This window comes from Pseudonaja textilis, chromosome Z, assembly GCF_049901715.1.
Source record: "Pseudonaja textilis isolate UNSWEBS1 chromosome Z, rPseTex1.2, whole genome shotgun sequence".
Lineage (NCBI taxonomy): Eukaryota > Metazoa > Chordata > Lepidosauria > Squamata > Elapidae > Pseudonaja > Pseudonaja textilis.
The window spans coordinates 23375783-23398818 of record NC_142008.1 but is presented as its reverse complement, the minus strand read 5'-3'; the positions used below and the strand labels follow the sequence as shown (position 1 = coordinate 23398818).

At 34.6% G+C, this 23036-nt stretch overlaps 1 protein-coding gene across 2 annotated transcripts in view; it reads right to left on the bottom strand.

The window, feature by feature from the left end:
* PTER (phosphotriesterase related) overlaps positions 1-23036 on the bottom strand; it is a 52577-nt gene that overhangs the window by 6643 nt on the left and 22898 nt on the right. For both annotated transcript variants that reach the window (XM_026716127.2, XM_087915897.1), the window contains exons 2-4: positions 13196-13657; positions 5591-5856; positions 406-546 (exon numbers count right to left, since the gene is read on the bottom strand). In XM_026716127.2, coding sequence (XP_026571912.1) covers positions 406-546; positions 5591-5856; positions 13196-13627 — 839 coding nt within the window. In that variant the 5' untranslated portion in view covers positions 13628-13657. The remainder of the gene's footprint in view (positions 1-405; positions 547-5590; positions 5857-13195; positions 13658-23036) is intronic.

Below are 23036 nucleotides of genomic sequence, written 5' to 3'. Positions count from 1 at the left end.
CTTACATATGTGATCTTAAAATCTTAAGTGTAACACATGCATTCCACTGAAAACATATTTATAACAAAGCACACATTTCATATGCTTTATAGTGGGAAAATGTATCATAAATTTGGCAAAATATGAAATGGCAAGGTATGTTATGCTCCCAAGCTATATGCTTATTTAGGAGTCCCATTAGGACCCAAAGAATTTCCTTGGGTAGCCTGGTTGAGGAACAGATAATGACCCATGGCTTTCATGAACTTTAAAGGTAACTATGATACAATTTATGAACAGATATCACATGTGACAAGACGATTGCAAGTGGGCTAATCTTATGGCCTTTTAAACCTGGATAGCAATGACATTTCTATCATCAATAAAAGTTCTAATCTAAATGTGTTACAGCATCGGAATACATACCGCAAAATTCTTTCATTGTCACTCGGCATGTCAATATCAGGATTCATATGATAAGAAATAAATTCGGTTCCAAAAAGGTCATATTCTAAATAGCATCCAAGTTTGGCAAACTCTAATAGTTTCTTCTCATCAAATATAGTCCTGCACAAAAACAATGTACCCTATAAATTTGTTTCACAATCAACTGAAATGTTTTATGTCATTTAATAAGTCTACAAATACAGCACATATTGCTTTTTAATTAACAAGTCCCTCTCAAATCAATCCAAAATAAATTAAAAGACCTGTAGAGATTCTGACCTAGTCGCATTTATAAATATTTCTATTTTATACACATCCTGTTTATCAGAAGAGTAATATGTATTCATCTTTTCAATTCTTTGGCAATATATGCCATAAAGAAAAAACTTCAAGCAATCAATAAATCTTCATATACTGCTCTTTTATATCATTTCTTACACTTATTCAACATATTTTATATTTCTGTCACCATTAAGACTTGAAATTTCTTTTTCTTTTTTGATAAAGTTTTATTTGGGTTTTCACAAAACAAAAATAAAACATCTTTTTTTAGCGAACAACATGGTTCCAGGTTTTCACATCTCCAAACAGATATAATCTCAGTTACATATTCATCTTTCATATTCAATTTCATACCTTATCACTATATATTCTCTATTGATTTTTTCCTCAAATACTTCCCTCAGGCTTATTTTATAGCTTTCTCATTCGTTTCAAATCATTACATTTCCTTTTCAAAATTTTCATATCTTCATAATAATTATACTTGTACTTTTATCTGCCCTGTTTACAATTTCATTACATATTCTTATTTCATCATTTCCCCCAAAATTCCTCCATATTTCAAACATTACAAACCAAGGTTTTCCCTATGGTTGCCAATTAGAGGGTGTCACCTTCATATCTTATAATTAGTTCCCTTTCAAATCCCATTAAACATTCAACTTTTAAATTGTCCCCTTAAACAGTTATAGCATTCAGTTCCTAATAACTAGAAATTTCTGAATCAAAAGAAGTTGTCTTGGGTAGAATGGGTTGAGGCATATGTCTTAAAGGAAACTAAAACCATCAGGTCATTTTTGTCAATAAACAATTCATAAACATCTGGAATATTTTAAAATCTGGTTACATTCACTGTCCCCCTCTTCCCCCAAAAAACTACTACATTGTATTATTATTTATTGTGAAAAACTAGGAAGAGTAGGCAAACTTATTAATAAAGATGTACAGTAACAATTACAGATAGTCCTTGAATTACAACCACAATTGAGCCCAAAATTTCTGTTGCTAAGTAAGAGAGTTGTTATGTGAATTGTGCCTCATTTTATCACTGTTCTTGCCACATTGATAAGTTGTTAAGTGAATCATTGCAGTTGATAAGCTAATAATATGGACTTTCCCATTGACTTGGCTTGTCTGAAGGTTGAAAAGAGTGATCACATGGCTCTGGGACACTGCAATTGTTATAAATGTGAATTAGTTTCCAAGCACCTGAATTTTGGTGATGTGACCATGAGGATGCTGCAGTGTGAAAAATGGTCATAATTCAATTTTTTAGCGCCACTGTAACTTTGAACAGTCACCAAACAATGGTTGTAAGTCAAGGACTTAGTTGTATGTTTGTATGTACAGTATGTGTATACATGTACAAAGCTATTCATCAATCAATTAATTAAAAATGTTAGCAAAGGAAAATAAAAAATAGCCAGACACATATTTAAAATGTAATTCCAAATTAATACTTTAGGATTGTTGGTTCTTTACAAAAAGCAGGGGAGATCAAATTTCTCAATTATATGAGCAAGGAAAGTTCCAGTTAATTTCATTATATGGAACAGACAGGATTAAAAATACCTACAAAAATGACATGTATAATATATATGCCAAATAACATTTTATAACAATAATAATAAATAATAAAAAGAAACCAGTGTTTCTATTTCCCTTAACAGTATGAATTACATGAAAAAAGTCATGTAATTCCACTAAATAAAAATTGCTCCGATGACACTCATTTTTATCTTTGGACGTTGATATAATGAAGTAAGAAATTCATCTTGTTTAATCTATTGTTATTTGGATAAAGAAAATCTCTCAGTAATCTTTTTTAGATTAACCAATGACCAAGAATTTGATTTTTAATCAACTTGAGCTACTTATAACAGAGTTTTATTTGCTAACAGTTCCTCTAGGCTAATATTTCTTGAACTCCTTTGTTCCCAGTGCTCATTCCCAGTTTCAAAAATTACAGAGGTCCCCCAAAAGAGTTTGTTTTGATGGGTTATATTTATTAACTGTATTTTTAAAGAACACATTCATTGCCACTATCACTTTTCACAATTGTCTGCTGGGATTTTAATATTGTATTATTTTGCAGCGACTGGCAAATAATTTGATTTCACAGATTCTTGAGAGGGTCTTGGAGGACTCCCAGGGATCCTTGGACTATATTTTGAGAAATACTAGTCTGGGCTTTAATATGCACTTTAGTTTGAAATAGGGCTAACCTGGAGCAATGAAAGGGCAACACTCTCCATATTTTGATCACTGATTTGATTAATTTTCTAAATTCAGCCAAAGGCAAGGAAAGTATTCCATAGATCAAACATGACATGTGATCAAGTATTTCTGGCTGAATAATAATATGGAAGCAATCAACTAATGTGAGAAAGTCCCTGTGCCTATGATTTGTGTTAGAGTGGTAATAAACTACAGATCCAGGAAAGAATCATATCGAACAGCATGAAAAGCATACAAAAATATGTGCACCTTCAAATACTGGCACTTAATGTCTTAGAGTTCCTAGTGTTCATTCAATTACATCATAATGCTTACACAAATGAAATGTTTTGAATTAACAATAAGATCAAGGAGTAGGAACAGGTAGAATGAAAGAAACCCTTGTTAAAAAAAATAACTGCCACCAGTAGGAATCTCACTGCTACTAACTCTTTTTTTTCCTTTTTACAAGCCTGTAATTCCTTGATTTAGGGTAGAGTTGGGGCTGAATGGAGCTGAGGATTTACTGGCCGGATGCCCTTCCTGATACCTATGTGGTATTCGCAGCAGGTCTTTGTGCCTTGAGAGAAACATCTGCTGCTGTCTAGGACTGAACTTTCAATTTTCCCAGTGGGAGGTGAGAGTCTTCACCACCAGGACACCACATTGCTCCTCACTCCTGCCAACGCTAACTAATAAATTTCTTTTTAAGTAATCTTCATAGTTCACATAAATCAGAAATGGTAACTAATAAGTTTTTCAAATTGCCATGCTCTTTTTGGTTTTCATAGAGATACCTCTAGATATTGAAGTGCGGAAAATATTATAAAGATGAATGTCTATATTGAAGAACCACAGCATATTCTATTGTGTCTTTATTTTACTTCACAAATCAAAGGATTATGCCAGCAATCTTTTAGTTAACATATAAAAGAAAAGGGAATTCATTTAAATGAGGCCTGTTAATAACCACCAGCCTGATTACCTGAGGCAATCAAGGTTCACCTCTAGGCAATCAGACAAAGAAGTATTTGCAATCTGGAAAAAGTTTATTTTTCTTCTAATGCCTCACAGATGAGCAGAATGGAAAAATAGGTTGGTAGCATATTTACTTTCCTTTAAGGATCTATAATAAAAAGTTGCAACATCGTGACCTCTACTCGTGTTTATTTTTCAGTCAGCAATGTTTCTAATTTTAAAAGTGTGATCCAAGGATTCCTGGGGACCCCGCAAGACCCTCTCGGAGATCCACAAAATCTACAAATTACAGATCTTTTGGGGTCCTCCATAATTTTTAAAAGTAGGTCCTGGGAGCACAAAGTTTAAGGAACATTATTCCAGAACATGCCATTCTCTTGTCCTTTCCAGCCCACATCTCCATTTCTCTTGAAATTCATGGGACTCATGGTTCTACTGTATTGTAAAAAAGCTCAATTCTTTGACAATTGATTCAGGAAAGGCCAACAGGAAGATGGACCAACCTTTTCAGGAGCTACTGATTTAAAAAAACATGATCATTTTAAGAAATCAACTCACAATCACAGGGACTTTTGTGAACACTGACTGGTGACAATTAACTAAATTCATGTGGCATTTTTTCTAAATATTACCCAGAGATATTGTGGATACAATTTAGAACTTTTCTGCTTTCAAAATGTACACTCTATGACTTAACTATTCTACTCTTAATTACTCTAAACTTCTGAGAAGGTCTGTGTACTACAATACATGATCCTTCTTAGTCCATCAACCCTATAGCAAGCCATCAACATCAACATAAATTGACTTGAATAGAATAGAACAATAGCCCTGGGGTTGGGGACCCTTGAACTAGGAGACATTAGAAAAGATGTTAGATGTATAGGAACCATTTCTTTTCCATAATATATATTTATCATGTCAATAGCTAATTTATTCCAGATACCAGTGGACATATTGTGAAACATTTCATTTTTAAAAAAATGGAATCATAATTAGTAAAATAAGAGACAAAAGTAATTTATGAGGTGGAAGTATGGGAATTAGAATCACAGTTTCCTGTAGACAGATGAAGGAAGGGGGTGTATATAAGTTGGAAAGGTTTAACAAAAAGGATAGAAAAATCTTACAGTTTTTCCAGTAAAGAATTGGAAGAATAGAACAAGTACATAGAAGAGGTATTTATGGCTTCATAAAATTTAAATAATACTGTAAGAGCTATACATCCATAAAATATTTTGAATTATGAATCTGAACAGTTCTTTGACATAAATAGAATTTGATAATATAAAGTAGATTTTGAGTCTACTTCACTTGAAAAATATAATCTATTTAAGGTACCCAACCAGGGACTGAGGAGACACTTATATATAAATGAATGTTATAATCTACAAAGCAGTTAGGCAGGTAGGCTTCTTTTTTAAAAAATTAGATTTTAGCAGAACTGAGTGCTCTTTTATAAGCATTATTGTTTGAGTATTTTCAAATTATTTGTCCCTAACTTTTGAATAATTAATCTAAGCATTATACCTACAACTGCCAGTAAAAATTAAGCCATTCTGCCTAGTGATACATCAAAACATGGTGCTATAGAGATTTAATGAATTCCTTAAAATTCCACTCTTCAGATGCAAAAATATATATACAACACATAAATATGAATTCAGTCTCCTGAAAGCCAATTTACCTGTCCAAATGAGACATCACAGTTTTTGAGATATCAGCTCCAGCTTCCTGCAAAATTCTAATGATCTGGAAAGGTGAATCCGCATTTCGGCCTGGATGAATGATGACTGGACAGCCAAGTTGGGCCTGGGCATGTGCTGTTGCTTTAAGGACTCTGTTTTCACTGTCTGTCAGAGGCCAAGAGCAGCCGATTTCCCCTATTACACCACACTTGATATTACTTCCATCAGCTCCATTGAGAACTTCATTAACAATGACTTCTGTCAACTAAAGAAAATGAATGTTATTTTGGTAAGTGGTCTCTTTAGTGGGTATAATCTGTTGAGAAGAGACAAAAAGGACATTTCATCCTTTTCCACCAGTCAAATGAATACTCTGTTTTCCAAACAAAAAAGCTACAACACAGACCCCACTGCAATTCAAAATAAAGATGTCATTTCTGTTATGTCAACAGCAGAAGAATATCATGAAAGTTGCAAGAAACAATTGCTGTTATTTATTAAAATAAGGTGAAGTATATAATTATAATCAATTCAAAACCAAAAATGAATTTAACTTAAAACAAACTTCTTGCATTTTATCCAAATTTCTTGTAATTAGCAAAATCACCTTTACATGAAGTCATGTCCTAAAGATATTTGGTTATCAACACAGTATTCTTCCTTGAAATGAATAATTTTAAATAAATAATAATACTTGATGTACGTGGCTTGAATATTAAATTATTCTAACTGCGAATCATTCAGGCTCTAGCCAGGGTAGGATGTCTTTTTTCTGACAAAAATGGAAGATGAAAAAAACCAAGAATGTCAAAATCGAGAACTATTTTTGTTCTGGTCCAGTTCACCAGCAGCCCAAAATCAAAACATGCTCTTTGAGAGAAAGATTTCTCACTCTCTGCGGAAAAAACCCAATTTCTCATAAAACTGAATTATTTTACATTATTTTTATACACTTGATTTATTATAAATCAACCAACCAGGAAAACTTTCTTTTTTGCAAATGTGGAGTATATTTGAAAGCAAAATTGTGACTTTTTGTAATCTCATGGTAAATCTTGGTTAAAAACTTTTGATATGTGGTCTACAACAATCATAAATATTTGATTTCATTTTAAAAGTCTCGCTACAGATATTTTTTTTTTTCGCACAGGAGAGTTCAAGATAAATAATAAGCAAGAATATTTCACGATTTGTTTTTAAGATATTGACTTCTGACCTTAAAAGCTCTTTTCTTCCTGATATGTCATATAATACATTAATATATATACACAAGATGGTAAACATTGAATACAGGTAGCCATGAAGTTACAAATGTAACAGAGCTTGCCATTCGTGGGAGTGAATCTTGTACCTTGAATGCGATCACTCCCTCCTTTTGCCCACGCATTTGCCAATTGAATGTGAGGCTCGTTAAGTGCACATGAGGTATCTCAGGGTGAGGAAGGCCATGGAGGGGTACAGGGATGGAATAGGCTACCTGCTTCGGACCACCCAAGGCCTCCCTGAATCTACTAAAATACTTCATGCTCCCCACAATTGCTTCTCCCCTCAACCTATCGCACCAAGTCACTTACCTTGTGAAGATCTGTCTCCTCTCCAGCATCTGTTTCTTTCTTTTTTTTTAATACAATCTAATTGGTTTTTAAAACAAACATAAACAAACAAAACTTAAAAACATCAAATCATCTTCCATATATGTACATACAGTGTGCCGGTTGGTTTACAAATTGCTTTGTGCTTCCATTTCATAGTCTTCAATTATAATTACATTGTATATAATCTCATATTTTCAATCAATATATTAAATACATTAATATCATTATTAATCAATCATTTGACTATACTTTTATTCATTCATGTTTTCCAAAATGATCATATTTTACTTAATTTGTTTTATAACAATTTGTATCATTGTCCCTGATCTATCCTAGAATCATTTTGTAGATATAATTAGAAAAGAATACACCTTTATATATTTTTTTCTAAAAGTCTACATATTTCATTACTGTATTTTATTGTCTAACCATTGATAGAATAGATTCCAAATTTTATAAAATTGTTTACCATCTTGTTCTCTAATTTCAAATGTCAATCTACTCATTTCAGCACATTCCAATATTTTCTTAATGATTTCCTCCTGTGATGGTATTTTCTCATTTTTCCAGTTTTTAGCAAATACAATCCTAGCCGCTGTTAATACATTTACAATCAGGTATTTCAAGTCTTTACTATATATTTCAGGTAAAATTCCCAATAAAAATATTTCTGGTTTCAAATCTATATGCTTTTTTGTCATTTTTTCCAACCACGTGTGGATACAAATTTTCTTTATATGCTGTTGACATTGTCATTTTATAATTTTGAGACCACAATTGTTGCCATTTCTCAAGTTGAATCCCATATCCAAAATTCTTCCCCCAAGCAATCATAGTTTCTTTACCTTGTTCTTCTTCTAGTTTAATTTCTAATAAATATCCATACAGTTTTTTAATCTCCTTTTCATCAGTACCTGTCAAAATCTTATCTAAGTCAGTCAGTTTATCATAGAAACCTTCTGTTTTAGAATCTTTTCTCCAAAGAAAAAGGCCAATTCTTTCTCCATCCACTGTGTGGTCTTTTCCCTTTAAAATAGTATTATTTAACGTCCATCTAGATCTTCTTCTTTGTCCTTTCCATTTAATTGTCATTGGATTGTGATCTTCCCAAGTACTTGTTTCAATATTTATTTATTGAATATTAGTTAACAATTCTGTTGACATCCATATCATATCTATTCTGGACCATTATAAGTGTCTATTTGAGTAGAAGGTGTATTGTTTAGTTTTAGCATTCTTTCTCTCCATGTATCTTTTAAGTTTATTTCATCTACCATTTTAAAAAAAAGGTTTAGGGAGAGTCTTTCTATTTTGCTTTATTGTTTTCTGTGTTGTGTAGTCCAGTTTATTGTCTACAATTCCATTAAAATCTCCCATCATAACTATGTAACATACGTAATTTTTTATAGAATTCTTCTTGATTGTCATTCGGGGCATAGATTGCAATCAGGAGTGTTTTCATATTATTGTCCATTATTTCCACCATTAATATTCTTCTGTCATCATCAGTATAAATCAATTTTGCTGAGATGGTCTCTTTAATATATAAAACCACTCCTCTTTTCTTACATTGTGTCAAGGAAGTGAATATTTTCCCTAATTTTGGCTGTATCAACAATTGTTCAAATTGTTTTTTAATATGTACTTCTTGAAGGCAGATTATATCAAATTTTAGTTTCTCTAATTTATGAAACATTTTCCTTCTTTTAACGGCTGAGTTAAATCCATTTATATTAATTGTAATCAATTTTTTCTCTTCCATGGTTATATTTTGTAATTAGGTTTGACAGCTCTCGTGGATCTTGGTTCATGTTGTTCTTTGGCTTCCTTCTTTCCACCCACTGTACCTTCTTCTTTTTCAGTTGTCATTTGGGACTCCTCTTGGAATTCAATTAGTGAAATTTCTTTTTCTGCCTCTTCCTCCCCTCTGAAAAATTCTGTGTAAAATGATTCAGCTTTCTCAATTGAATCAATTCTATATCTCTGTTCTTGCCATGTAAACATTAAACCTTCTGGAATCAGCCATCTATATTTCACCTCTTTTTAAAGTAACAATTTGGTCAAGAATTGGTATTCTCTTCAGTTATTTCCAAAGCTTCAGCCAATATTTCTATCATTATCTCAGCTAGATTTTGTTCTTTTTCTTCCTCTATGTTTTGGAATCTAAGATAAAATTCTGATCTGTCCATCTCCCATCTCAGCATACCCCTTTTATCTTGTTCAACCACAATTAATCAGTTATCAATGTGTCCAATCTTCTTGTCTCTTTGTTTATCTTGTTCTTCAATTTTTTGGAGTCTCTCATCACACTTCATCATCATTTGTTGGATGTTCTCCACTTTTTCATCGATTTTCCATGTTCTTTGTTCAATGTTCTCTATTCTCTATTGTCTTTTCAATATTCTCTGATCTTGTTTGAATATTTTGAATTCCTTGCATAATCATCTGCAGGGTCACTTTCTGTTGTTCTTTTTCTTGCCTTAATATTGTCTGTATTGAATGTTGTCCTCTAGATGGCGGAGAGGAAGAAGTGGAAGTTGAAGAACCAGGAGCTGTTAATTTCCTACTCATTTTGAGGAGTTCAAAATCTTCATGTTCTTCTAAATCTTAATCCAATCAGTTGGTGAGATGACAGTAAAAATTCAAAAATGAAGGAAAAGACCATAAACACACCATGGACACATACACAAAAGAAAAAAGTTGTAAAATCCTAAAAAAGGTGAAAAAGTGAAGAAAAGGGCTTAAAAAGAAAGGAAAAATTCTTTAGGTTCTTCAACACCTTAATCCAATTAAGAGGTCTCAAATATAAAAGTATGCATCAAAATACCTCCCCCCGCAAAAAAGCCAATATGGAAAGTAGATGGAAAGACAAAAATACCAGGGAGGGAAAGAGAAGAAAAAGGCTACTCCCTTAAAAAGAAACAGAAGGGAAGCATTAATACTAAAGAAAAAGCAGACGTAAAAATTTAACTTCCAAAGACAAGAAAATAAAAAAAACAAAGACAAGTTCCAAAGAGCCAAAAATCCAAATAGCTATTGCGAAAAAAAAGTAAACTGATGAGGAGGGGTAGCACAGCTTAAAAAGAATAAAAAGAGCACACTGCACTTTGTTTGATTATCCAAGATTCTTGTTATAACTCTCTTCTCCAAAGACTTATCACCTTTTCTTTTCCTAAGCTTCAATACCAGACTCCAGCTGTTGATAGAAACCCAGAAGAGCACCTGTAATAATACTCTCCTGTGCTCTTCCCTCTATCTTATCAAACAGCAATGTCCTTGAAACAAAGTCTCAGTTCTTTCTCAGCTTTGTCTGGTCAAAAGAAAAATAGAATATTTCCAAGTCTCTAGTTGGCAGTGTTACAAAGTTTCTTTAGCTTTCACTTTCCCCCTCCTTTTCCAAGCAAAATATAATAACAATTAATTTTTTTAAAAAGAAAAAGAAATTTAAAAATAACTAAAAGGGAGTCTCTGGCTTAAAATATTATAAAATCAAAAAGGAGAGAAGAATATATAAAAAGAAGAAAAAAAAAAACCCCAGCCCAGTTTCAAAATATAAGATCATGTGTAGAAAATCCAGCAATGAGAAAAAAAAAATTACTTTGACATTCCTGTTTAAAATCGCCACTTAATCACTTCTGTCAAAACTTCTACAGATTCTTTCTTTCCCTTAGGGTGTCCTTTCAAGTCTTAAAATAAAGAAAAAGTTCTCACCAAACCAGCACACTCTCTCTTTCCGTTCTCTTTCATTTCAGGAGCAAAGATATCGGCTGCGATCTCAGATCTCCAAGACCGCATGCCGTATCGTCGCGACGTCAGCTCTGCCCTCATGCTCCCCACAATTGCTTCTCCCCTCAACCTATCACACCAAGTCACTTACCTTGTGAAGATCTGTCTCGTCTCCAGCATCTGTCTCTTTGCCTGCTTCAAACGAGCATCAAGAGAAGGAGAGTAGGACGAGTGTGTCCTGCTCGGCTTTTTTAATCACCGAGCCTGCCTGCCACTTTTGGAGCAGTAGGCTGCCTCGGTGAGTCTCCTCCAAAGGCTTCTAGGCTCTATGCATTTGCACGAAGAGAAGCTAAGGCAACAAACTTGCATTGCTCCAAGCCCCTCATAAATGTACAACCACTTTTCCCATGAAGACTAGAACCTTCTGGGCGCCCTGATTCCACAGGATATCAGGCACCCATTTCTGCAAAAGTGGATGGGTGCCTGAACTCGCACAGGACCATGCACCACAGAAATTTCCAGTCTTCATCTGGGTGGAAAGTGTTTGAGGGAAACTGGGAAATTGGAAATGGAGCGAAAAGCTGTATTTTCAAGCAATTCACTCCATTTCGACACACACCCCAGGTCACTCAAACACTTGTCACCCTGACAGAGACTGTAAGCTTTGTCTGCCTGGAAATGGGGTGCTTGAAAACAAAGCTTCTCTTCAGCAAAGGTCTTTCCTGGCGAAAATGGAGCTCTAGAGCAAAGCTCCCTCCCTCCAATGTTTCAGGCCTTCCCTCGATTTGCAAAGCCTTTTCCTGCAGCTCTCATCCAGGCCTTTGTTTGCAGAGAACAGAGACCTAAAGTGCCACGAGATCACACGAGATGAAGCATGTGAGTTCTCAAGCTACTGATCTAGTGTGATCTTGCCGTACTTTAGGCCTCCATTCTCTGTGTACACAAAACAAACAGGCCAAAAAAACAAAGGCTCTCTAGATCTTCGCAAGGTAGTATCCACAGGCCTAGTGCCTACGGAGACCTGGGGAGAGGGTGGGGGTGGAAATTAGCAGGGCGAATGTTTCAGAACTTCTGCAGTTGTTCGTAAAAGTGAACAACTGCCATAGTGCTACAACATTGATAGTTTCGGGACTTGTTTGTAAACACTTATTGCATAACTTCGAATGTTTGCTAAGGGAATGCTCATAACCTGGGGATTACCTGTATTCAGCACTGACAACTGTGATAGTGCATGAAGATGTAACCTTAATATTTTCTTAATAAATTAACAGTATATCTTTATAAATAAAAGTAGTTTTATAGATATTTATCTTAAATATTTACCATGATGTAACTGACAGAAATATTTCTACCATGTTTTTATAAATAAAAAAATTCTAAATATACCCATTACAAATGGTTGCGACTTCGGTTAGCAACCATTTACAAATATGATAATAAAAAAATTCTGATCAATGTGTGTATTTATAACCAAATTTCATGTATCTGACAAGAATGCACAGTGGAGTGATAGTAATGTTGGCAAAGGTATATAATAGAACTTATTATAAATTATATGGCAGCAACCACTGATATTAATGTCTCTCACTCTCTCTGTCCTGTGTTCACTTAATAACAATTTCACTTAACAACAATGCAACTCAGCTGCTAAATGAAAAATGGTTACAATACTGTAAGTACTAACAGAATCAACAGGATCAACATAATTATATGAGTGAGAAAAAATGTCTTTTCTTGTCACTGAACAACAAATAACTGTTACTTATATTAGACAGACACATAATAAATATTTCAGGAATGTACAGATTCAGTCCTGAATGAAGAGTTATTTGCAACATAAAATATGCTTATTTGAATAGCAATTCTATATATTAAAGGGCATGAAAGCTACATGCTGAACTAAAAATTGTTAGTGTCTTACTGAGAAAAAAATCACAATTAAATCAGTTCATGCTTGACATTTAGTTTCTGTCTAAATTGTTGGAAGGAACAACAGCTCAGTTCCTGAGAAACATGTGAAGGAAAGACTAGATTTTGCACAACAGAACTTAGTGCAAACAAGGATCCTCTGTTATTTGTTAAAAATGTGTTCAAGCCTTTGTGCTTATAGGTTTAAGCAGAATGGTTTAGCACTCCTGTTGTCATGCAATCATCTAGAAATATTTAACTACTCATAGATTAAACCCTTCTTCATATATGAGCTGTAGTAGCTATCATCTATTGGGTTTATTCAATGGAGTGTTCAAAATGGTGGTTCAGTTTTCACACCATTTTGATACCTACCTGTTCCACAGACATAGCTTTAGTCTCAGAGGAATGAGTGGCATCTACGTAAAAACCTGCCCCAGCAATAACATGAACACCAGTTTCTTCTGAAAGCTGTTTTAGTATCTTCACATCTCGCATGATCCCAGTGGTTGTATTTTCCACTATGCTTCCACCTCCTACAGCCTTGTAATGAAGGAGTTCTTCTCTCACAGCATCAGTCTCTTCATACAGCAGAAGATTCTCTTTGTGGCTATAAGGATTCTGTTTAAGCCAAAACAAGTGCTTCATCTCAATGGGTTTTTCAGAAAGAGCTTCTTGACCTGGAGGTGGCGGGTAGTAACAGCAACTGAAGCCCATTGTCAAGTGTTCATGCGTCATAGTGTAGCCCAGTTGGCTAGGGTCTATTAGGCCCAATACAGTCTGAATCTTACCCTTCAGCGAAGACATTCCTTGCTTTCTTGTCTTAAAATATGTTTTCTAAGGGAAAAGAACAAAAAACAATTTCATGCAATCTTTGTTATGCATATTAACAAAGACACTGGAGAAACACGCAAGAACTTATTTTAAATATATATTATTTTAAATATATTATTTTATTATTTTATTTTTATTATTTATTTTATTTTTATTATTTATTTTATTTTTATTATTTATTTTATTTTATTATTTTAAATTTTATATTAATATATTTATTTTAAATATATTTAAATATCTTCTATTTTGCTAGTAAGTGAAAAAAACTGGACTTTTATGAAAGGAATGATGAATTTTATTTATTTCACTGTGGATACTAGGCCCTTGAAAACTATTTTGTCCAAAATATGGTTTTAAAGTATGTGATAAGATTTCTGGAATCTTTTGAAGACTGAAAGATAAATTAGTTAGGAAATATAGCTGCTGCTAATAAATAGATATAAGTAGGTTGAATTTTCCTTTATACTTATTGCATATACATCTCTATTATTTGAAATACTTGCTATTTCAAAAGCATCTCTGAAGCATAAAAACAGCAAAGCTTTACACTTCATAAAAGGAAATAAATAGTGAAAGTGATACTGGTTTTTTCCTAGTCATTGCTTCTTGAACTCAAAATTCTCAGCTTATACTGATCAAACAAATCACAGATATTTAAAAGGCCCAAGTAGTTAACTTATAATTGCAACTGTACAATTGTCTAACTGGGAAAGGAACTACAAGAGATAGAAAGAAGGAATATAAACCATCAAAATAATGCATTACTAAGGGAATAGAAGGAATATATAAACACAGATTAAAGACTTTTTCTTCTAACTAGAAGCAAAGTATGTCATACGCTAAATTAACTGACCAACTATTTTTGTTGTATTAAGTGAATGATGTAATAACAAAAAATAAATTGACATGGGAAAACCTGCATAGTTCAGGAAGACAAAATCGCTGCAATAATCATAGAAAACTGAACAAGCAAGAAAAAAAAAACCTATAGTTTTCTTCTATGCAGGAGATCTTTTCAAGATAGATACAGCTGCTTTTGGAAATAACCCAGATGTGGATGAAGGATGAATCTTATAAACAGCATAAATTATAGCAAAAAGTGGCTTCCTTTCTGAAAAGTCTAGATTTTTTAAAAAAAAATTGTTTCATTTCCAATCTGCTAAATGAAAAGGGGGGTTATTCAACAAATTTTATTTTAAATTTAAACAAATTAAATTTGTTTTATTCAAACAAATTAAATACTGAAGATTTACAGTAGAAATGCCATTAGTTAAAATGGAACTGAACAACAATAACAATAAACCAGCACAAGGAATGAGGGAGTCATCTAATTCTTGACTGTCCATTCCACAGGACTGGGGCAGCCACAGAAAAGACCTGCTTCCTCTCTTCTATCCCAAAATCATGGGCCAGGAGTGGACTGGGGAGCAAGGATACAGTTCATGTCTTCCTGTTTTAAGTGCACTGATTGGGCAGATTCTTTGTAATTTTTACAAAGCCATGAAGATTGTTATAGGTAATCACCAACATATTAAATTGGAACCAAAACAAACAGGCAGCCAATATTATGCTCATAGCTTTGCAGCAATGCTAAATGGCTTCATTTACCAGCTTCTATGCTTTCACATTCTGCTGAACATTCTTTTTTAAAAAAGAGAGGGTGTTGCACTCTAGAACTAAGAAAGGCATGAGTTGACCCTAAGGGACTGCTGGGGTCCGATTGCCATCATCATACAAAACTAGTTGAAAGGCTTCCTTTGTCAACCAGCTGTTTATTTGTTCTATTTATCTGTTTCCCTTTTTGCCGCAACAGCACGAAGCAGCTAACAACATATAAAAATATTGTCAAAATACATTTTAAAACAGCATTAAAAACAAGCAGAAGCCATGAACCAAGAAACAGATTATGGATCAGCGTGAGCCTGTTTAAAGCTATCTTGGATTCAGATCCAATGGTTTCTGGACAAAAATAGTTTGGTACAATTCCAGCCAATCCATAATAGCCTGAAGATACAGTATTGGATAAGGATATTGAAAACAGTAATTCCTCCTCCCACCCTTTTGTTGTAAGCAATCCAGAAGGATACCATAATTGAAGGTATCAAAAGTTGCTGACATTTCCAACAGACTAGCACAGATCCTAACAAAGGTCATGCATAAGACTGATCAATTTACTTCAATCCCATATATGACTGTGAAACCACACTATAAGCAGTAAAAAAAAAAATCAGTTTTATCCAGTGTTCTCTATTATTCTCTAAAATCCTTCTTAAACGTGGAAGTTTGGGCATACAGATAATGTCCGACTTACAACAGTTCATCGCAGTTACAATGGCACTGAAAAAAGTGACTTATGACCATTTTCCCCACATATAACTATTGCAGCATACCCATCACAGCATGATCCAAATTTGGATGTTTGGCATCCCCATAGTCATTTGATCCATATTTATTATGGTTACAGTGCCCCAGGGTCACCTGATCCATATTTATTATGGTCATTTGAACCATATTTATTATGGTTGCAGTGCCCCAGGGTCACTTGATCGCTTTTTGCAACCTTCTGACAAACAAAGTTAATAGGACAGCCAGATTCACCTAACAACCTTGTTGCTAACTTAGCAACTGCAGTAATTAACAATTGTGGCAAGAAGGTTGTAAAATGGGACATTTAACAAAGTCTCACTTAATGACAGGGGTCTATAGGGTCATAAATTAAGGACTACCTGTAGCGCAATATGTCTAAAATGATCTATTCTTTATCACAAAAACATTTTTATTTTATCTTAGGCCAAAATAAAAAGTACTAAGTTTGTGTAGCCAATTATAGCAATATGCATGCTTAAATTTGCCAGTTTATTTACAAGTACTGCAGAGTCTGGTGGCAGGAAGTTAGTAAATTAAATATCATTGCTTAAAAATATCTAACATCCATCATATTGCTTATTTCCCTGCATATTTTAGTCACTCATACATGGTGACTAAATTGTGCTTTTTAAAATGGCTTTCCTTCTGTGGAATAGTATTAAGAGTGTCTGAGAGCAGACAATTTACACATTTACAATCTTATACTACATATAAAAATAGGCTAAGCCTATAAGAAAATTTATCCACATTGCCCTACTTGAAAATCTCTTATTTCCAAAGATACCAATGTAATAGAAAAACATTTTGCCGATGATGAAAGTAACCAGGTATAAATAGGTAAGGAAATTATCTGGCCTCTGAGTCTTTAAAAAATTCTAAGTTTTACCCTGCATTTGGCTGACTAGAACTTGGAAATAAACAAAAAAACAAATGCAGATCTTTCAATGCCAATAATGTTTAAAATCCTTGCATGGTTTGATGATTTCATATTTGTACATGAAATTAGTCTTGATTAACTATTAAAATTATTAACTACGTCTAAAAGGCTTGTTATTTTTTTTAAAATATACAGTTTAATTTAATATGTCATATACAAAGTTTTAAGCTTGTTAGGAGAAGTTCAAAATATGAAAAAACAAAGTTTATCATCCCAGTATGAACAAGGCCAAGAAATCAGGTTTTGAAACTCAAATCTTCCAACAATTAATAACTAATTCCAACATTTATTTATTTATATTCCATATTTTCACTAAGCATAACTGATTATTTTGATTCGTATTTGTCTGCTGGACAATACAAAAGCTTGAGGAGATAGTTATAAATTCTAGTCAGCCAAAATGATCAGTTATGAAACAAACTACCATTTAATGATGTCCAGAGGATAGGACTAACTGGAGCATACATTATTGATCAAACAGAAGCCCTTTCTGACTGCCTTTTAGTTCATAATAGCATAAACATTTATTTGTTACTTGCAAAAAAGCTCTCAGAGCAGATTTTCAGCATTCTTCTTTTGCGTATAAATGAAACATACAAAGAGAATAGAATGTCCAAGAAGTCTGTTACTTCTACGGGAAATTAACAATCCTTCTTACTTGCATTGTATGCAAAACATCCTGTTACAAAAAGAAAACATATAACAAAGCAAATAGAATCCATGTCACAAAGCAAATAGTTACTGACTGGACAGCTTTGCAAAAATATCATTGTGCTGTCAGGATATATGGTTTTCAATTTGTCTGTTACCCTTATTTTTTACAAGCAAAGTTAGAAAAAAAAACTGATTTAGGGAAAAATGAGTGTGATGCATCTTTTCTAAAGACAAATATCAGTAAAAAAATAGCACCAAAATAAGATTATAAAATATGGGCCAAAATGCTACCTTGCTGATTGAAAATAAACCCCTACTCTTTTCACTAGAACTATTTCTAGTTAACAAAATAATGCCTCACATCTCCAAAGGGATTTTTCAAGGGTGAATCATTAAAAGCCAAATGCTTCTTTTGGGTAACCTCTGTTCATTTTGATTAAACTCAAGTTGCCGAACTCAGTCATTAATCAAGTACTCTTGGTAAGATCCAGCCTCCAGCTGGCTAAAAGCTTGAGAAAGGTTCAGTGATCTGATGCATATTTATAGTCAAGACAAAACAGGAGAAAAGGCTAATAATAATCTGTCTCACACACACACACACACCAAATATATTTTGCCAGTGTTCATTAAATGGCATTTTAACATCAATCTAAATTATATTTTAAATATCAATCTAAAATCTATATCAACACAAATCCTTCCATTGGCTCTTTATCTAATTCTAAATGTAAAAACATATTATACTGATGAAAAGTATCTCTTTTTACTTCTAAATAAGCAGATATTAATACCTGATTAAGATTCAGTATCGGCAAGGAGAATGACATGCTTTTAACCCTTTGACTTGCATTCTACAGGTGAAACTCGAAAAATTAGAATATCGTGCAAAAGTTCAATTATTTCAGTAATACAAGGTGAAGGTTAAAAGGTGAAACTAATATATGAGATAGACTCATTACATGCAAAGCAAGATAGTTCAAGCCTGATTTGTCATAATTGTGATGATGGCTTACAGCTCATGAAAACCCCAAATCCACAATCTCAGAAAATTAGAATATTACATGCAATCAATAAAACAAGGATTGTACATAGAACAATATCAGACCTCTGAAAAGTATAAGCATGAATATGTACTCAGTATTTGGTTTGGGCCCCTTTTGCAGCAATTACTGCCTCAATGCAGCATGGCATGGAAGCTATCAGCCTGTGGCACTGCTGAGGTGTTATGGAAGACCAGGATGCTTCAATAGCGGCCTTTAGCTCTTCTGCATTGTTCGGTCTCATGTCTCTCATCTTTCTCTTGGCAATGCCTCATAGATTCTCTATGGGGTTCAGGTCAGGCAAGTTTGCTGGCCAATCAAGCACAGTAATCCCATGGTCATTGAACCAGGCTTTGGTGCTTTTGGCAGTGTGGGCAGGTGACAAGTCCTGCTGGAAAATGAAGTCAGCATCCCTATAAAGCTTGTCTGCGGAAGGACGCATTAAGTGCTCCAAAATCTCCTGGTAGATGGCTGCATTGACCCTGGACTTAATGAAGCACAGTGGACCAACACCAGTAGGTGACATGGCTCCCCAAATCAACACAGACTATGGAAACTTCACACTGGACTTCAAGCATCTTGCAGTGTGTGCCTTTCCACTCTTCCTCCAGACTCTGGGTCCTTGGTTTCCAAATGAGATGCAAAAGTTGCTCTAATCAGAAAAGGAGGACTTTGGACCACTGAGCAACAGACCAGTTCTGTTTTTCTTTAGCCCAGGTAAGATGCTTCTGACATTGTTTGTTGTTCAGGAATGGCTTGACAAGAGGAATACATTTGAAGCCCATGTCCAGGATCCGTCTGTGTGTGGTGGCTCTTGATACACTGACTCCAGCCTCAGTCCAGTCCTTGTGAAAGTCCCCAAAAATTTTGAATGGCCTTTTTCTGACAATCCTCTCCAGGCTGCGGTCATCCCTGCTGCTTGCGCATCTTTTTTTCCACACTTTTCCCTTCCACATAACTTTCTATTAATGTGCTTTGATACAGCACTTTGAGAACATCCAACTTCATTTGCAATTACCTTTTGAGGCTTTCTCTCCTTATGGAGGGTGTCAATGATGGTTTTCTGCACAACTGTCAGGTCAGCAGTCCTTCCCATGATTGTGATTCCTACTGAACCTGACTTAGAGACCATTTAAAGGCTCAGGAACCCTTAATTAGATGATTAGAGTGGGGCACTTTGAGTCTATAATTTTGAACCTTTTCACACTATTCTAATTTTCTGAGATTGTGGATTTGGGGTTTTCATGAGCTGTAAGCCATAACCATCTCAATTATGACACATCACGGCTTGAACTATCTCACTTTGCATGTAATGAGTCTATCTCATATATTAGTTTCACCTTTTAAGTTGCATTACTGAAATAAATGAACTTTTGCACAATATTCTAATTTTTTGAGTTTCACCTGTAGTTATAATTCCAGAATCCCACACAATTCACATTTACAATTTTTATTGACAAAATATAAATTGGTATTTAGTTTAAAAATCATTCTACATCAATATTTAAGGACTGAGTTGCAATACATTTATTAAATTTATTGCTTTCTTGTTTACTAAAAAGTTGTGCTTATGGAAGTTAAGAATAAAATACAATAAAGTGAAATGCAACATAAATTTAAAATATTAGAATTCCAAAATTAGTTTGGGGCACAAGTCTAATCCCTTGTTCCTATTGAGTTCTATGTTAAAATTAATACAATATAATACTTCATACATACTATCTGTGCTCAAGCTTCTAGACAATAGATCACAAATAAAACAGAAATTGAACAAACATAACTTTCTTGCTAACAATGAACAACATAAGACAGCACAAAACAAAAGTAATCTAAAAAATCTGGATATATCTAAAAGCTATTTTAAATGTTTTGATTATTTTTTATCAGGCTGAAGTTTTCTTAAAAGCCTGGAACTGCTACACTGTAAATAAATATACTGTACAACTGTATAAATCAATTGTGAAAAATGCTAGGGTAGATTCACATATTTAAACGATTTCTTTGCAATAACTAAGTCAACATCTGTCCCAGGTTAATGATGCATGCTAGTTTAGTTGCAAACAGCAGGTCTTATTATATCAGCATAAATTCAATAAACCCAATTTCTTTAAAGCTTCTATCAACTTCTCAAATTTTTAACATTTCTTTTAGTAGAAAAATCTTGACAGTATAAATCAGTTTCCTTCTTGGTTACTGAGATTCATAGAGTGAAATATAATTTCAGAGGAATTATGCAACCATACTTCTTTTCTTATCACACTACATATGTTAGCCAGCTAAGCAAGGCAAGAATGTATGTTGCCATGTCCATATATATTTTTAGGAACATCCATTTTCAACAGAGCTTGAGTGCCACAAAACTTAAGCTAACAATTTTATTTTAACACTAGACAATGCAGGACCGACATCTTTTCAGAGACATTTGCTTACCTAAACAGAGAAAAAGAATGACCACAGATGGGCAATGGAAGTGAGAGCAAGTTCAAGTTCCTGCTAGATTACCCATTGATATTGCTTATGGGAAACTGGCATGGGGCAACAGAAATCACTCCTTCTCTTAGGCTGACCTGCAGAATTTCCTGCCATCTTGCTATGGGGAGGAGTAACAAAGGGGGCCACAGGCCACAAAGAAAACTGCACCCCATTCCCCCATTCTGGTCAATCTCTACCTTCCATGACTGGCAAGGCCTCGTCCAATGACTGGTGGATGGTGCCCAGCCTGCCTTAGCTTACCAGTAGGCATCTAAGTCACTCATCCTTCCCTTGACACACACCATTTCAGCTTCAGCTTTGGTTCCAAAGCAGCAGATTGCCATTCACAGGTCATATCTTAGTACCAGCTGATTGAGGACAGGATCAGAGGGAGGTAGAAAAGAGGATGAGGAAACACTTCTTGATTTTTTTCTTGCACCGTGCAAGAAATGCAGCTGGAAGGTAAAGCAGTATGGAAATGGTTATAAATTTGCCAAATTTCATTTCCACAGGAGTCATGGGTCCCAAATTTTGCACAATCTATACAGTAGCCGATAAACCCCTTTGAGATATACTAATTCAGGTGGCCCTGAGAGCTTCCGGTGGCAGGACAGGGCGAATGGAGGTGAAGAAGACTGTTGCAGTCTTTGAATACCTTTTCTGGCGCCAGGAGCGATCCCCCAGGGATACACGAACCCCGGAGAGGTTTGTGTCAACGTGGAGAACCTCGAGCGGAAGAGTGGGGAAGGCAACCCCCCGACAGCGAAGAGGGAAGCTCCCGAGCCCGGCACAAAAGAGTAAGCTGTCATTCTATGGCGGCTTCAAGTCCGGTTTGCCACCTGAGTGAATAAGCAAAGTAGTGACAGCCTGCGAGGTCGAGAGTAACAGGAACAGAGAAACGGTTTATAACTTGGAACCTTTGAAGACTGAAGATAGCAGAATGACAGAAGAATGACAGCGTAAATTCTTCTCTCCTGGTTGTGATTAGCACCTTTCAGAAGTTGGGTGGAAAGCGGCCAGAAAAGCAGTTGGGAAAATGAAAGGACTATAATGGAGAGCGGAAAAGCCTAAGCACCAAAGTGAAAGCGCAGATTTTACCCTGTGAAAGGGAAGCTCTGGAGAAAGAGGGAGATTGCTAAAACCAGGAGATCGGAGGTCTGGAATTGGTGAGGGGCTTCATCTGATTTTTGGACCTTTCTTTTTGACTTTACTTGAGAAAAGGGAGGCGACAGAGGTGAAAGAATACTGCCATTGATCGAGTCTGATGAATCCTCAGATCTGAGCACAACACGACTATCACATCTATTTAATATTGTGGAGAAGACAAACTGAGCATTATATTGGACTTTGGAAGATTTGTATGTTGATTTAAAAGTTGGAAAGCAAAGAAAGAAGAAGAAGCAAGAGGAAGAAGGCAGAGACAAACAGAAGGCTGGGAAAGACGGCTTTGGGACTGCAGATTAGTCAGCACATTACACCATTTGCTGATTGGAATTCTGAAAAGAATCCTCTAGCTGGAAGATGGACTTTTAGCTCACCCAACTTGCTTTCTTTATTACGTGGTACTACTTAATATTACTAGTTTGGCACTACTTTCCCCTTAAGATGACTTCCTTGCTTTTTGTTTGTTGATTCTCTGAAGCTGTGGTAATCTCTCTCCTACCCTTTCTCTTATTGTTTTGCCCCCTGCCTTCCTATTGTATCTCCTAAATAGCTTACATAATTCTACTTATTTGGGGGGGAAAAAAGAGGGGGGTATATTATTACTATAGAGTTAAGAGATTACTGTTGTAAGTATTAATAGTAAAGAGGGATAAACTCTGTTGATATAAACTATTTATAAATTATTTAGACTACTTAAGACATTTAAGATTAATTCCTTAAAGTGTTAATTGATGTACTATTGCTGACC